Consider the following 13,448-nt stretch of genomic DNA (forward strand, 5'->3'; position numbering starts at 1 on the left):
CTGATGCTGCTTTAATACTTCATGCTGGACCCCACACAACAGCCCCAGCGGTTTGCTGCAGGATGACTTGCCCCTATTTCCCCATCTCAGTGCAGCAAAAGCTTTAAACAGCCTTTTCCAAAGAAGAATTAACACAATTCATGTGAAGAGACTATTTCAAAGTGAATTTGCTGGCAATTTTAAGCCCCATAATAGCAGAGCAAATAGAACACAGCATGAGCTTAGTGCCTGCACCTACTGAAACCCAGGCAGCAGATGTAAAACCAGAAACCTTGTGCTTTGTTCCAATATTTCCCCTAGGAAAATCCCCTCCATTATGCAGGGAACACCTCAAGCACAGACAGAAGTGGCCTGACAGTGACTCTAAAGGTGATGCAGGAGAGAAAAGCCTCTGCTTCCTTCCAGGGCTGTAAAAGGCTGGGTCAGGGATGTGAATGGGAGCTCTGGGCAGCATCCTTGCTTTGTGCCAGTTCTTCTCACTGAAGCCAGGACATAGGGGGGAAGATGAACTGAAGATAACAGTGGTCACCAGAAATGGGACCCCTGTGCTGTTGGCAAGGACAGGCTTTCAAGCAGCACTCACCTGCACTATCCTGTTTGGGACCTGCAGCCAGGAGCCAAGGATGCACCTCCTGCACCTTCCCACCTGCCTGTACAGCGCTGGAGAAACACCTTTGGTGAGAAACAGCTCCAAATCCCAGCAAAAACCACGCAAGGAAGTTAAGGAACAAGCAAACAAGAGCAGTGGGTATTGGCTCCAATGGAAAGACACCACAGGGGTGCACTGAAAGGAGGTTACACACAGGAGGAAAGCACAGGTCCTGGTCATGGCAAGAGGACAAAGGTCTGGGTCCATCATCGGAGCATCCTTTCTACCAGTACTGAACTCCTTGGGATCCACGTTCTAAAGACAGTTTGACACCAAGTGCTACCAGTGTTACTGCTGCTGTTCAACCTCACAGCACAGGCCTGAGGGCACAGCAGTGCAGGCAGCTCCTCTGCCCAGACCTTGGCTGTGGAAGGGCAAGTGGTCCCCGAGCACAGCCGCAACACAGCAGCAGCATCACAGCTTGGGCTGTTCCATGTCAAACACCCAGCCCCGGATAACACCTGCCCTTGACAGCTTCCCCTGACAGCTTCCAGCAAGTGAATACATTTTTATTGACAGAAGATCTCATCTGCTAGTCAGACAACTGCAGAGGGCTATAGATGACAGTTATTCTTCTCCTGCTGCTGCCAGCACTGAATAAAATGCACTCTTTTACCCAGCAGCACAAGAGAAAAAGCCAAACTCAGCTTTTTTCCCCCCGAGCAGCGTTAGCAGCTCAGCATCATTCAGAAATGTTTGTTATCCTTCACGTACCTCGAGAGTCATTTCATTAGAGAACAAACTCTGAAAGAATGGGGCTCCCACAGTGCTCCCCTGCTCCCTGCAGCCTCAGGGTGGTCTGAAGCAGCACAGAGAAGCCCTCCGTGCCCACAGGACCCCCAGCTGGTACCATCTCCTACCCCACCATCTTCATGGTGATGCTCTGCACAAACCCAGCTCCGATCCAGCCATCCCAAGCCCCCTGCTTTAACCAGAGGGGCTGGAATCTTAACAGGCAAAGCAGAGCAGCTTCTGATGGGGCTGGAGACATGTGCAGGCTGGCAGGAGGAGAAGCCAGGCTCCAGCAGCGCTCAGGGAAGCACAGAAGGTGCTGGGAGGGAGCAAGGCAGAGACATCTTCATCCCACAGGAGCTGTCAGCGGCTGGCAGGAGCAGCGAGCATGTGCCCTTGTGCAAGGGGCAGATGGCACCCCATGGGATGGAGAACTTCATTAGCAAGACAAGGGAAGGCAGCAAGCTGCAGCAGGGATGTGAGGATCAGCTCATGCACCAGGTATGGGGGGTGAGAGGAGAGAGCCGGATCCTGCTCCCTAAGGCAAGACCTGGGAAAGAGGTGCTTGGGGTCTTCAGGAACATCCTGGCTCAATGGGCATGTCAGAGGGAAGGGGAAGTGGCTGCACATCCCACCCTCCACCCCCAACAGTCGGAGCTTGCTCACAGCCCTATGATGTTACCCTGTGCAAAGGGGCTACATGGCAACAGGCATCCCTTTCCCACTGGGGATAACCCCAGAAAAGAGAACCTTGAACAAGCTGCTAGTTTTTAGGTACCACAAATGGCATCCTCATTTATTCTCATTGCTAACTGTTGCCAGCCCACATGTCCCAAATCCTCTAAGAGAAGAACCCAAACTTGGGAAAGCAGAATGAGCCTCTGCATCCGGCTACAAGCACCAGCTTGGATCTGGTGATGCTGGGCATGGGCAGAACCACCATGTACCAATACTGGGAAGACGCCATCAGGCTAACACCACCTGTATGAGCCACACTCTCCTAAACCAGGGTAGCAGCAATACTTTCTTCTGTACAAACACACAATTCCAGAGCTTTCTGAGGAAGGAGGAGCCCAGGACAGAAAGGAAATGATGCTGCCTCCAGCAAACAGAGCCTGGAAAGACCAAAGGTGCCATGATAGGAGCATTACAGGAACCCTCTAATGCTGCAAATAGTGGGAAAATGAAATGCAGATTTGGAATGAAGCTACATTGGCCTGTTACCTACCCAGAACAGCTCTGGGATTTATTAATGCATCCTGATTAGATGACCTTTACCAGGATAAGGCAAAGAAGGTCATTTTAATGATTATTTTGTCTACCATTTAAATAATTATGCATTCTACTAATAGCTCCTACTATAATTAGGTTTGCCAACTGCATTACATTACACACGCCTGACTTCAGCTCCTGAAGACCTTGCCATACTTGGGGAAGCTTCAGCTCCAATGGTCATGCTCGTGCTGCCTCCTGTCAACAGGAGAGCATGGGAGCATCAGAGCTTGTCATGGCAACCCATAGAGCGACACTGGTCCTCCTGGGCAGAACAAGTGGTCACTTTGGGAAGCTGGGGAGGGACCTGAGAGCATGTTAATGTGAAAGGTACACAGGGCTCAGGCCTTTTGAGGGATCATGGAGTGGTTTGAGTTGGAAGGGACCTTACACATCATCAAGTTCCAACCCCAATGCACATCACACAGCCATGGGAGCCCAGCCCAGCAACGTGGTGTGGGTGAACCACACCACCCTCATCAACAGTGCTTCAAAGCTCAGCATAACACAGGTTGAGACAAAGGGAAGGAACTGGTCAAATCTGCCCTCAGTGAGCCTGTCCCATGTACCAGGAACACTCCTCAGCAACAGCATCACCCAAATCACAGACCCACCGTCACATCCCCAGCCATCAGAATAAGCCATGTCCTGCCATGGCTTCAGAGCAGTCCAGCATGAAAGCAGCCCTGGTGTCTTCAGTACCAGCACTTACAGCTCCAGCTTCATTTGCTATTGAAGGAAGCAATTAGTTTTCACTCTCTTTTCCTCAGATACCCTCTATCAATGCATAATTAGTCCTGTGCTAGATGGAAGGTTCCTATTCAGTGGCCTTGGTGAGGTTAAACACCCGTGTGCTCTCCTCAAGGAGGTTCATACACAACCAGATCAAACAGAACCTGCTCCAAAGCAGGATCAGTGCAAATCTGTCTGTTCCCATTGACATTTCACTGCTCTCCACTTACTTGGTCATGCTTCAAAAGCATAAAGTACACCCCTTGGCTGCTTGAACATGCACACACCACCCCATAGACTTAAGCATGTCCTTGACTTCAAACAGACTCATTTTAAGTAACCAGTATTACCTGGGTGTTTAAAATTAAGCATCCATAAGCACTTTACAGGACACAAAACTGTTCTCTCCTTGATTCTCAAGTGCCACAAGATACACAGATCAAGGAGCAAAGATAGAAATCCTTTCTGGCTTTGATGTGTTTTCCCCTTGGCTCCGTGAGTGGAATACCATAAAAGAGCAGCTCTAGGGATGCAACCCAGCAGCCAGCTGGCACTGAGAGCTCCAGCCAGGCTGGATCCGGATGGAACGACAGCATCCATCTCTCCGCTGCATCCCCAGCCTCCTGCCCCTGCAGATGCCATCTCACTGAGCAGCCCATCCCTCTTCAGTCACGTGGCCCTCCAAGGATGAGCACACTGAGGTTTAAACAGATGCAATAAATTAAGCTCATTCTTTCATTGGATATTAATTATTTGTGCAAGGGAAGGCGGTCACCAGACTGCTGCACAAATGGGACACGGCAGAGCTATCACCACCACAACCCAGATGTCACCACTGCCTGACTGCATCAGTCGCTCTGGATCCATGCTCTGGTTACTGGCAAGAACACAGCAGAGGAAGGCTCAAGCTCTGCATCATCAGCTCGACATGAAGCATTCCCAAAGCAGACAGGGCACTGCTGTTTGCTGGAGTAGTTTTACATCTCCTGGTTCAAAGCTCCTTAAGGATTATAGCACTGTAAGAAACTTGATTGACAGTGCTGAAGGAATGATGCCTGCTCTGCATGAACCCCCTGTTACAGCCCAGGGAACAGTTGTGCAGGGCACAAACCAGAGAGCTCTGCTGAGCACAGAAAAGAGCAGCTACAAAAGGGACATTTCTGCTCCTTTCTTTAACTCCCAAGCATCTGCATCCCTCTATTCATCTTTAGGAAGGACCAGAAACAAATCAGTTCACCCCAGCCTGGTGGCTTTTACCTGTCTGCTCCATGAGCCACAGTGGCAACCCTCACCCAAGCAATAGAGAACCTGGTTAAAGGCCTTTCTTGTGCCCTGGTATCAGGTGGCCCCTCTTAAAATGTGACAACTTAGAGGTAATTTAGACCTTTCCCATCTCAGGCAGAGGCTGCCCACAGGAACCCATCACCAGCTGGACAGCCACAGGGCAGGAGGCTGAATCCCAGATTGGTTTGGGTTGGAAGCTTAAAGCTCATCCAGCTCCAACCCCTTCCACTGGAGCAGCTGCTCCAAGCCCCTGTGTCCAACCTGGCCTTGAGCACTGCCAGGGATGGGGCAGCCACAGCTTCTCTGGGCACCCTGTGCCAGCGCCTCAGCACCCTCACAGGGAACAGCTTCTGCCTCAGAGCTCAGCTCAGTCTCCCCTGCTCTGGCAGGTTCAAGCCATAGGAAAGCTGCTGGCCCAGGATCAAAGAGCTGTGCTGGGGGGAAGTTCAAGCTGTCCAAGGGCTCCTCACTGTTCCTGGCTTGCTCTAGATCAGACAGGGAGAAACAGAAGCATTGCATCCATGTGAGCCAGAGCTGTGCAGAACCAGGCAAAGCACAACCCTGGTACCTGCTGCTGCTCCACCAGCTGCTGCCCAGATGATGGTGATGAAGGCTGGCGGGCAGGCATCTGGACCACAGCCTTCCCTGCTCTCCCGCTGCCAAACCTCATTTACCTTGAGCAAGGTTAAGTGGCTCCAGCATTCCCACCTCCTGCCTCCATGGTCACCTTTGCTGGCACCTTCCTGCTGCTTCTGCATCACCCAGGGCAGGCTCACACTCTGCCACCGCAGAGGCACCCACATCATCCTGCAGCACCCACCCTGCTCCCGGGGCTGCTGCAGCAGCAAGGGGCCACTTCCAGCCATGGAGCTGGTGGCCTCTGGTCCACTGCCATCACCTCCTCTGGGTACCACAGCCCAGCCAGGGATGGGCGCCAGGGCTCAGCTCAGACACCTTCTCCCCCGCTATAAGCAACTACCCCCAGCTCTGACCCCCCTAAACCCCCATTTATCACCACCCCTGCGACTGACACTGTGTGTTTAGCCTCAGCTAAACAACCCTCCCTGCCTGTTGCACCGCCTGCTCCCACGGCTGCTATTTTGAAGGGTGAGAGCTGTGGAGCGCTGCTGTTTCCCCAATTCGCTCCCTTCCCTCCCAGCAGTTCCCCAAATTAGCCAGTTTCCACGGGAAAACACACAAACTGCCAGACAGCCCCGAGAGGCGCTGGCACAGGAGCCGCAGGCAGCAATGCTGCTCCAGCAATCCCACTCGCAGCCCGGGGATGCTCCGGGAAATTAAGGCCTTGGGAAAACCGGGATGGGGATGGACTTAGTGGGAATTCGGGGGGTTTTCTGGTGTTTTAAAGCACAGCAGTGCTGTTTTCCTATAGGAACACCTAAACCAGTGCTTCCCGGTAACCCTGCTGTCCTCAATGGTCCTGCCCGGTTGGGGCTGTGCTTTCTGAGGGAGTCAGAGCAAACGCAGCAACACTGATGATGCAAATCCCAGGCATGAAATGTGCCTGTGGGCTGTGTTTCCCCCTTGGGAAGAACAAACATATGTATTGGTTGAATTAAACCTGCAAGATGAGAGGGAACAGACTGAAAACCTGCGCCTGCTTTTAGGGAGGAGACCTCTGCAGTGAGGAGCAGGTAATGCTGAAGCATGGGGCAATGCAGGACCAACATGGAAACAGCGATGTGGGGCAGTGATGCCTTCAGAGTAAGGGATGAGCTGAGGAGGAAGGAGCTCAGGCACACTGCCCAGGCTGCCTCCAGTCTAGCAGCACTGTGAGCATCTTAAATGACAGCTAAAGCTTTCAGGTGTTTCACCTGTGGCAAAAGGGATCGATCAGGACTGAACCAGGCCCTGCCAGAGGAGCTGCCTTCAGCCCAGGGCACATCAGCCAAGGTCTTAAAGCAGCTTTTTAGCCCTTACTGCTTCATTCATCTTAATTAAGCCCAAGCCTAAAACCTCAGCTCAGGTGGCAGAACCTGGAAATGTCACTTTACCAATGGGGAAACTGAGGCTGTGACTCAAGGGACAAAAGGGAGCTGCAGACTCAACCCCAGACACAAATGTCTCTGCATTCCCACACATTCTCCCTGCTCTCAGAGCAAGTTATTGGATGACTTCAAAGTGTTTTAAGTGTCTCAGAATCTCAGAGCCCCCACGACTGTGAATAACAATGAATTCGAGATGCCTGTGAAATAACAGCACAGAACTACCATTGCCAAGAACACGGTCTCCAAATTGCTGTGAAACACCACGGTCCACAAAACACCATGTTGTGCCTTCACCCAGGGCACTGGAGCAGGTACTTACATCGGAGGCAGGGCCTTTATCAGCACCGGGGCAGGAGAAGGTGACGAACTCATGGCACCGCTTGTGCACAACGAAGCAGCAGACTGCAAAGAGAAGAGAGTGACAGTGTCAGTCACACGTTAAGGGATTGGCACCTCGACAACCCAGAGCTTAGGAAAACAGAGCTCTTATGTCTGACTTAGGATGTTTGGGATTCTAAAGCTGTGGCAGGTTTTTAAACCCTACTGAGCATCACCAACTGGACCTATTGAACATCACCAACTGGACCTACTGAGCATCACCAACTGAACCCACTGAGCATTACCAACTGGACCTATTGAACGTCATCAACTGGACCTATTAAACAGAACCAACTGGACCTATTAAATAGCACCAACTGGACCTATTGAGCATCACCAACTGGACCCATTGAACACCACCAACTGGACCTATTAAATAGCACCAACTGGACCTATTGAGCATCACCAACTGGACCCATTGAACACCACCAACTGGACCTACTGAACAGCACCAACTGGACCTATTGAGCATCATCAACTGGACCTATTGAACAGCACCAACTGGACCAGGCGCTTCAGCAAAGGCAGAAGCAAAGTGCTGAGCAGAGGAGGGCTCTGAGCCCTTCTATTCACATGGAGCTCACTGCCATCCATAGCGCACGCTCCGAGGTCACCCCGGGTATTAAGAGAGGGAGAATCTGGCATTTGTGGGGATCGGAGCTGAAAGTGCATGTGCCCAAAAATGGAATGGTGTACCGATGGAACAGGTGGGCATCTCCCTCCCACAGCCCTGCATTGCTTCAGCAGCTCCGCAGCCTCCCTCTGCCAGACCAGCACACACACGTCTCCCTCTCCTCAACACACGCAGTTGATGACAGTCACCCTTCTGGGAACGTTAATCCCAACATGCTGTACCCAGACTTTCAAGCCTAAGTATCCAGAACTAAATCCACATCCCTTCAACCATCACCCCTTCATGGCACACACTAATCTGACACTGCCAGCCCTGGTTCTGCAATCAAAGCACTCTACTTAAAGGCTAATTTCTTCCCTAAATGCGAAATAAGCATCTTATTTTCATCAAAGCTGGAGAGGGGCTTGGGACAAGGGCCTGTAGGGACAGGCCAAGGGAATGGCTTGAACCTGCCTGAGGGGAGACTGAGCTGAGCTCTGAGGCAGAAGCTGTTCCCTGGGAGGGTGCTGAGGCGCTGGCACAGGGTGCCCAGAGCAGCTCAGCTCCAAGGGGTAGCACCATGCACAAAGGGAGCAAAGGGAATAAGAAAGCAAAGCAAAGATGTGCAAAGACTGCCTCTGTCTGGGGAAACCTGGGCACCAAGCTCAGCTCTGTCTCAGGGGTCTCTTACTTGCCACATCCCTTTCCAAGAGCCGTGGTTATGCTAAAGGAAACAGTGATGAGATGAGATACAGCACATAACCCAGGCTGAGCAGCGCAGGCTTCAGCTGCAGCGTTATCACACTTGTAAGGAACAAGGAAAGGCAAGTGACGTTTGCTATTGAACTCACAATCCCCTTATCGTGTCCTGCTACCTCCGGCTTTAAATTCCTCTTCCCTTTTCCATTTTTCATTGTGAAAAGAACAAACCCAGAAGCTTTCAGAGGCACAAGAGCTGCCAGGAACCCTCCTCTCTCAGGGCCTCTCATTTGCTTCCCAGCAAATAAACAGTTTCTTGAAAACATAGCTCACCATTTCTGTCATTGGGATACAGAGACAGAGGCATCTGGGAAGCAGGAAGGAAGAAATTAGAACTCTATTAGCAAAGATTTGTCCTGAAGTGTGGGGATAAACTCAATAAAGCTCCGCAGCACACTGGGCGCAGGCGATGCCGGGAGCTGGTGCCAGTATCCAGGCTGCAGCAACAGCTTCCCAGTGGAGCTGGAATGATTCCACTTCAGTGCAAGAAATATAGAGCTGCTGGGCTGGACTTCCTAGTGCCATTCCTCTATGCCAGGGCTTGGAGCAAGCTGCTCTAATGGAAAGGGTCCCTGCCCATGGCAGGGAGCTGGAACTGGGTGAGCTTTAAGGTCCCTTCCAACTCAAAGCATTCCCTGATTCTATGATATTCGATTGCCACAAAGATGACTTACAGGGACTTGGTTCTCATCTGCTTATATGAGCTGCAATACAATGTTCTGAACACTTAAGGGCTCCTTGACCTGAACCACTGAGAAAAACCCTTGAGAAAACCCATAAAGCAATTTCCAACCCGATCACAGATGCTGCCAAGCAGGAAAACCTCATCAAAACGTGTTCCTGGAGTATGAGCATTGCAGAGCACACATCTGGCTGCACCTTGGCACTGGGGGGACCTCCTGGGGCAGGGAGGGCTGCGGGTGTAGCACAGCAGAGGCAGAGCATCCATCAGCACTGGCTGCTGCTGGCCAGGCCAGTGAATTAAAGCTTTATCCAGCAGTGTATGGCTGGGAGTGTGTTTGGAACAACGCTGCAGATCATTGCAGTGGACAAAGCTGTTGTAAAGTCCTCGGCCATGGCAGGAGGGAGAAATCCAGCACTTCAGTGCGCTGCATGGCAATACTGCTGCAAGAATTCCCTGCTTCCTAAGGGCTTTTGTCACTGCAGACCCACACTGTCGGGCAGGAGGAGCTGCACATTGACCGATGCAAGGCAAGGTCTTACCCCCATGCTGGCACCCAACACTTGGTCCAGTGAGAACAACAGCACAGAGCAAATAAAACCACTGTCAAAGCGAACCACCAGCCAGGACAGACCCTGCCATTATCCAGTGTGGCGCTAGGGAAGAGCTTGAAGGCATCTCCAGCATCATGACCTCCAGGCAGGTTAAATGGACATCACCTTAGCATGGGGAAGAGATGGTGGGAACATCCAACACTGTGCACCCAGGGAGCTGCACACGCTCTGGGACATCACACTATAGCATGGGAGCTGCTCAACACACAGGACCCATCACAAGTGTCTGCGTCCGTAAGGCACTGGGCAGAGCCATTAATAAGGAATTTCCATGCAGCCACCACAGCTTGTCCCATAGCACAGCCAGTCCTGCAGGAATGGGGCAGGATGGAGAATCCCCTCATCCCTTCAACACTCAGCAGAAAACCCTTTGAGGGATGGAACAGGAAAAGACATTGCAGTGAGTCAGGACCAGGATTTATGCCCATCAGGGCTTGCTTGGGCAGCACTGGGCAGAGGGATGCACTGTCCAACCCTCCTCAGGGGCTGTGAAGGAGCACGGACCCTCTCTTCCTGCCCACCCTATGCAGCGAGCAGCCCCAACCATGAGGCCAAAGCCCACCCCTGTGAGGGGCTCCCATGGCCGATAGCGCAGGGAGGAGCAGAGCATCCCTGCCCACACTGATGAGCATCACAGGTATCACTGCACCCGTTTGCTGTGCCCCTGCACATCCCCTTCCTTCACCAGCAGTGTGTTCTCCTGCTTACAGGATGCAAACAGCTGTAAGAGATTCCCCACCAGGCTCACCTCACATGCTCCGTCTCTGTTCTGATGCCTTCCCAACAGCAGACACTTGGGCAGTTTGCCCAAACAGACAACAATGCTGAAAGGTTTGCTCTTAGAATACAAAATCCTTCCCAGTGCAGCAGTTCCTGCCCAGGAAAAGCCCTTTAGCAAAGCTATAAGCTCCTTAGGCTGGCAGGAGGCTCCCCATGGAGCCAGCCCAACAGGAGCACAGGTATTCCCAGGAAGAGGAAAGCCTAGAGGGTGTCAGGGTTTGTGATTCATTTGCAAGCTCCAAGTGCCTGAGACTGCTGAGTGCATCCTGGACAGCAGCAGGACCCAGGCACTGGAGCTGTATCTCTGTGCTGTTACTGCCAGGACACACGTTTGATGCAGTGGCCTGTCCTGCTCAGAGCAGCTCTTTTGGAGTATTTTGGGGTCCCATTTTTCCTCTTTAACCTTGCTCTGGATCAGGTTTTGGGGATGCAAGAATCATACTCAAGAGGGAAAATGGCCTTGCCCTTGCCATGGACCCACTGCAAGGTGCTGGGTGACTGTGAATGGTCATAGATGCTGGAGGCAAAGCAGCAGCTTGGTGCCACCCATGGGCCCACATCTCCACGCAGCCCAGGAGAGCCCCAGAGCTGCCTCCAACAGCCCTGACTTGAGCCCTTGGCCACCATGTGGCCCTGGCACCAGCCCACAGCCCTGGGCTTACCAATGCCAGGAGAGCAGAGCCCTGCGAGGTGCTGGCAGGCAGAGCCAGGCTGGCTGGAGATGCTACATCATTTCCTGACCCCTGCACGCTATGGGCTTGGAGCTGCCCCATGGGATGCGATTAGCCTCATCTCCCACATGGAACATGGTTAGCTGGCAGGAAGGTATCCAGCCCTCCTCAAACCCAGACACGGTGACAAATGACTTCCTGCAGCAATGAACCCTGCCTAGCAACTCCATGCTGCAGAAAGCAGAGTTGCCTTTTATTTGATCTCCATTTGTTGCTCTAATTTCATTGCATGAACTCCCTGCCCTGATGTGCTCAAGAAAGGGATAATCCATTTTCGAGTCCTTCACAGAATGAATTATTCAGGGAAGTCACCTCCCATGTCTCATCCCTTCCCAGAACACACATTCCTTAGGAAGGGAACCCTCTGCCCACCTCACTGGGCAAGGGAGAGGGCTGGAGGACCCAGACCAGCCTCAGATATGTCAGATAAGGCAGACAGATGGAGAGTTAACAGAGACAGAGGAAGGTTGAAGCCAGATTCGTCTCTAAAGCAAACCCAGGGAGCAGTTCAAGCCTCCCCGGAGAGCTGACAGAGCCGTGCTTTGGCAGATGGTTCCAACAGCACAAAGCTCAGATTATTTCGAGCGTAGCTCAGTGCGTGGCTGCTCCTTACAACCTGTGGAGATTCTCATTCGGGTAACATTTCCCTGCCTGAAGAGCTCGAGCTTCAGGAAACAGCTTTGGAATGAGGATTGCCAAAACCGGGGAGAAAACGCGATTAAATGGGCTTTTTAAAGGAGCTTTGTGTCGCTCCACCTACGCTGGGCAAGCCCACGGGGTCGGACGCATGGGCCTGGCTCTGCCCCGATGCTGCACTCAAAGGCACCACAGCCAGCACTTGCCCACAGTTTCCATTCCCACGTTACAAAATGAGCCTTGCTCCATCAAGCAGAGCCAGCGGAGCGTGGTAATCACAAAATAAGGGGAAAGAAGGCTTCCAGGAGGGGAAGTCCTGAATTTCTGACAGCTTCTAATCACGGAGAGCACACAGATTGAAGCTGAGCTAAAATATACACTGTTTGGATTTAATCCCCAGCTTTGGATGGAAGCTTTCTGGGGTTCTTACAACACAACAAGGATCCTCAGCTCCTCATCAGGCTTGAGCGGTTTTCCCATTACCAGCTCCAGGGAGACAATGATTGTGCCCTGGGAGGTGTGGGCAGTGGTTTCCCACTGTGGAAACCCACCAGGAACAGCAGCAGGGACTGAGGATGGGGATTGAGGAGTGGAAAGACAGTAATAAAAGGATAGCCTGAGCCATCCGAGTTCCCTTCTGTGAGGTCTCAGCAGCCTCATTGCTCTCAAAGACTCCGATTCCCTGAACAGTGACAAAGACTCCCAAAGCAAGGGAGCAACTCCTATTCAGACCAGTTAATTCTGCACAAACGGTACAAAGAAACCTTCATTACAGATATGAAGAAGCCCAGCCCTGCAAATCAGTGCTGAGAAAGCTGTCACTCAGTGCCAGGGAGATAGAGCTGCATTTCCTGGTATTGCTGCTGTAAAGCAGCAGGATATAGTTTTTTAAAGCTATACAATCTTCCAGCCATTATAAAACCAACCAACTCTGTCCATTCCGCTCTCCAGCACATCCCATCAGTGGCTCCTGAGGCAGGGACCACATAAGACCCTTTAACATAGGCAGGACTTACACCCATCATTCCTCATCCCATGCTGGCTGCTGGAAAGGGATGCAGCATGGACAGAGGATCTGGACCTGCCACCCCTTCCCCAGGAGCCCCTTTGGCTGATGCCATTCCCTGTTTTCACATGGAGGAGGATGCTCCTGATCATCCTGGCCCCCAGGCCCTTCCCCAGTGCTGTGGGAAAGACTGAGCCTTCCATGCGAGGAGCTCAGTGACAGGGATTAGGTGCCTGAAGAGGAGGAATCCTCTGTGCAAATCCCTGCTGGGGAAGGGCAGGTTGAAACACCCTCATCTGTGCAGGCTGAAACACCCTCATCTGTGCAGGCTGAAGCATCCTCATCTGGGCAGGCTGAAGCATCCACATCTGTGCAGGCTGAAGCATCCTCATCTGTGCAGGCTCCTTGTCTGCCCAAACACCCGGTACCAGCTCAGGGCTCTCTGCTCCCATCTCCCACTTGCTCTGCAGGGGTGTTCCCAGGTCTCTGAGAATCACAGTGGGGTTTGGGTTAAAGGGACCTCAAAGCTCCTCCAGCTCCAACCCCTGCCATGGGCAGGGACCCCTTCCACTGG

At 52.3% G+C, this 13,448-nt stretch overlaps 1 protein-coding gene across 2 annotated transcripts in view; it reads right to left on the reverse strand.

Moving 5' to 3' along the window:
- PRKCB (protein kinase C beta) overlaps positions 1-13,448 on the reverse strand; it is a 102,662-nt gene that overhangs the window by 55,565 nt on the left and 33,649 nt on the right. For both annotated transcript variants that reach the window (XM_034065603.1, XM_034065602.1), the window contains exon 3: positions 6,995-7,077. In XM_034065603.1, the coding sequence (XP_033921494.1) occupies positions 6,995-7,077 (83 nt within the window). The remainder of the gene's footprint in view (positions 1-6,994; positions 7,078-13,448) is intronic.

This window comes from Melopsittacus undulatus, chromosome 8 (genome assembly GCF_012275295.1).
Source record: "Melopsittacus undulatus isolate bMelUnd1 chromosome 8, bMelUnd1.mat.Z, whole genome shotgun sequence".
NCBI classification, from domain to species: Eukaryota; Metazoa; Chordata; class Aves; order Psittaciformes; family Psittaculidae; genus Melopsittacus; species Melopsittacus undulatus.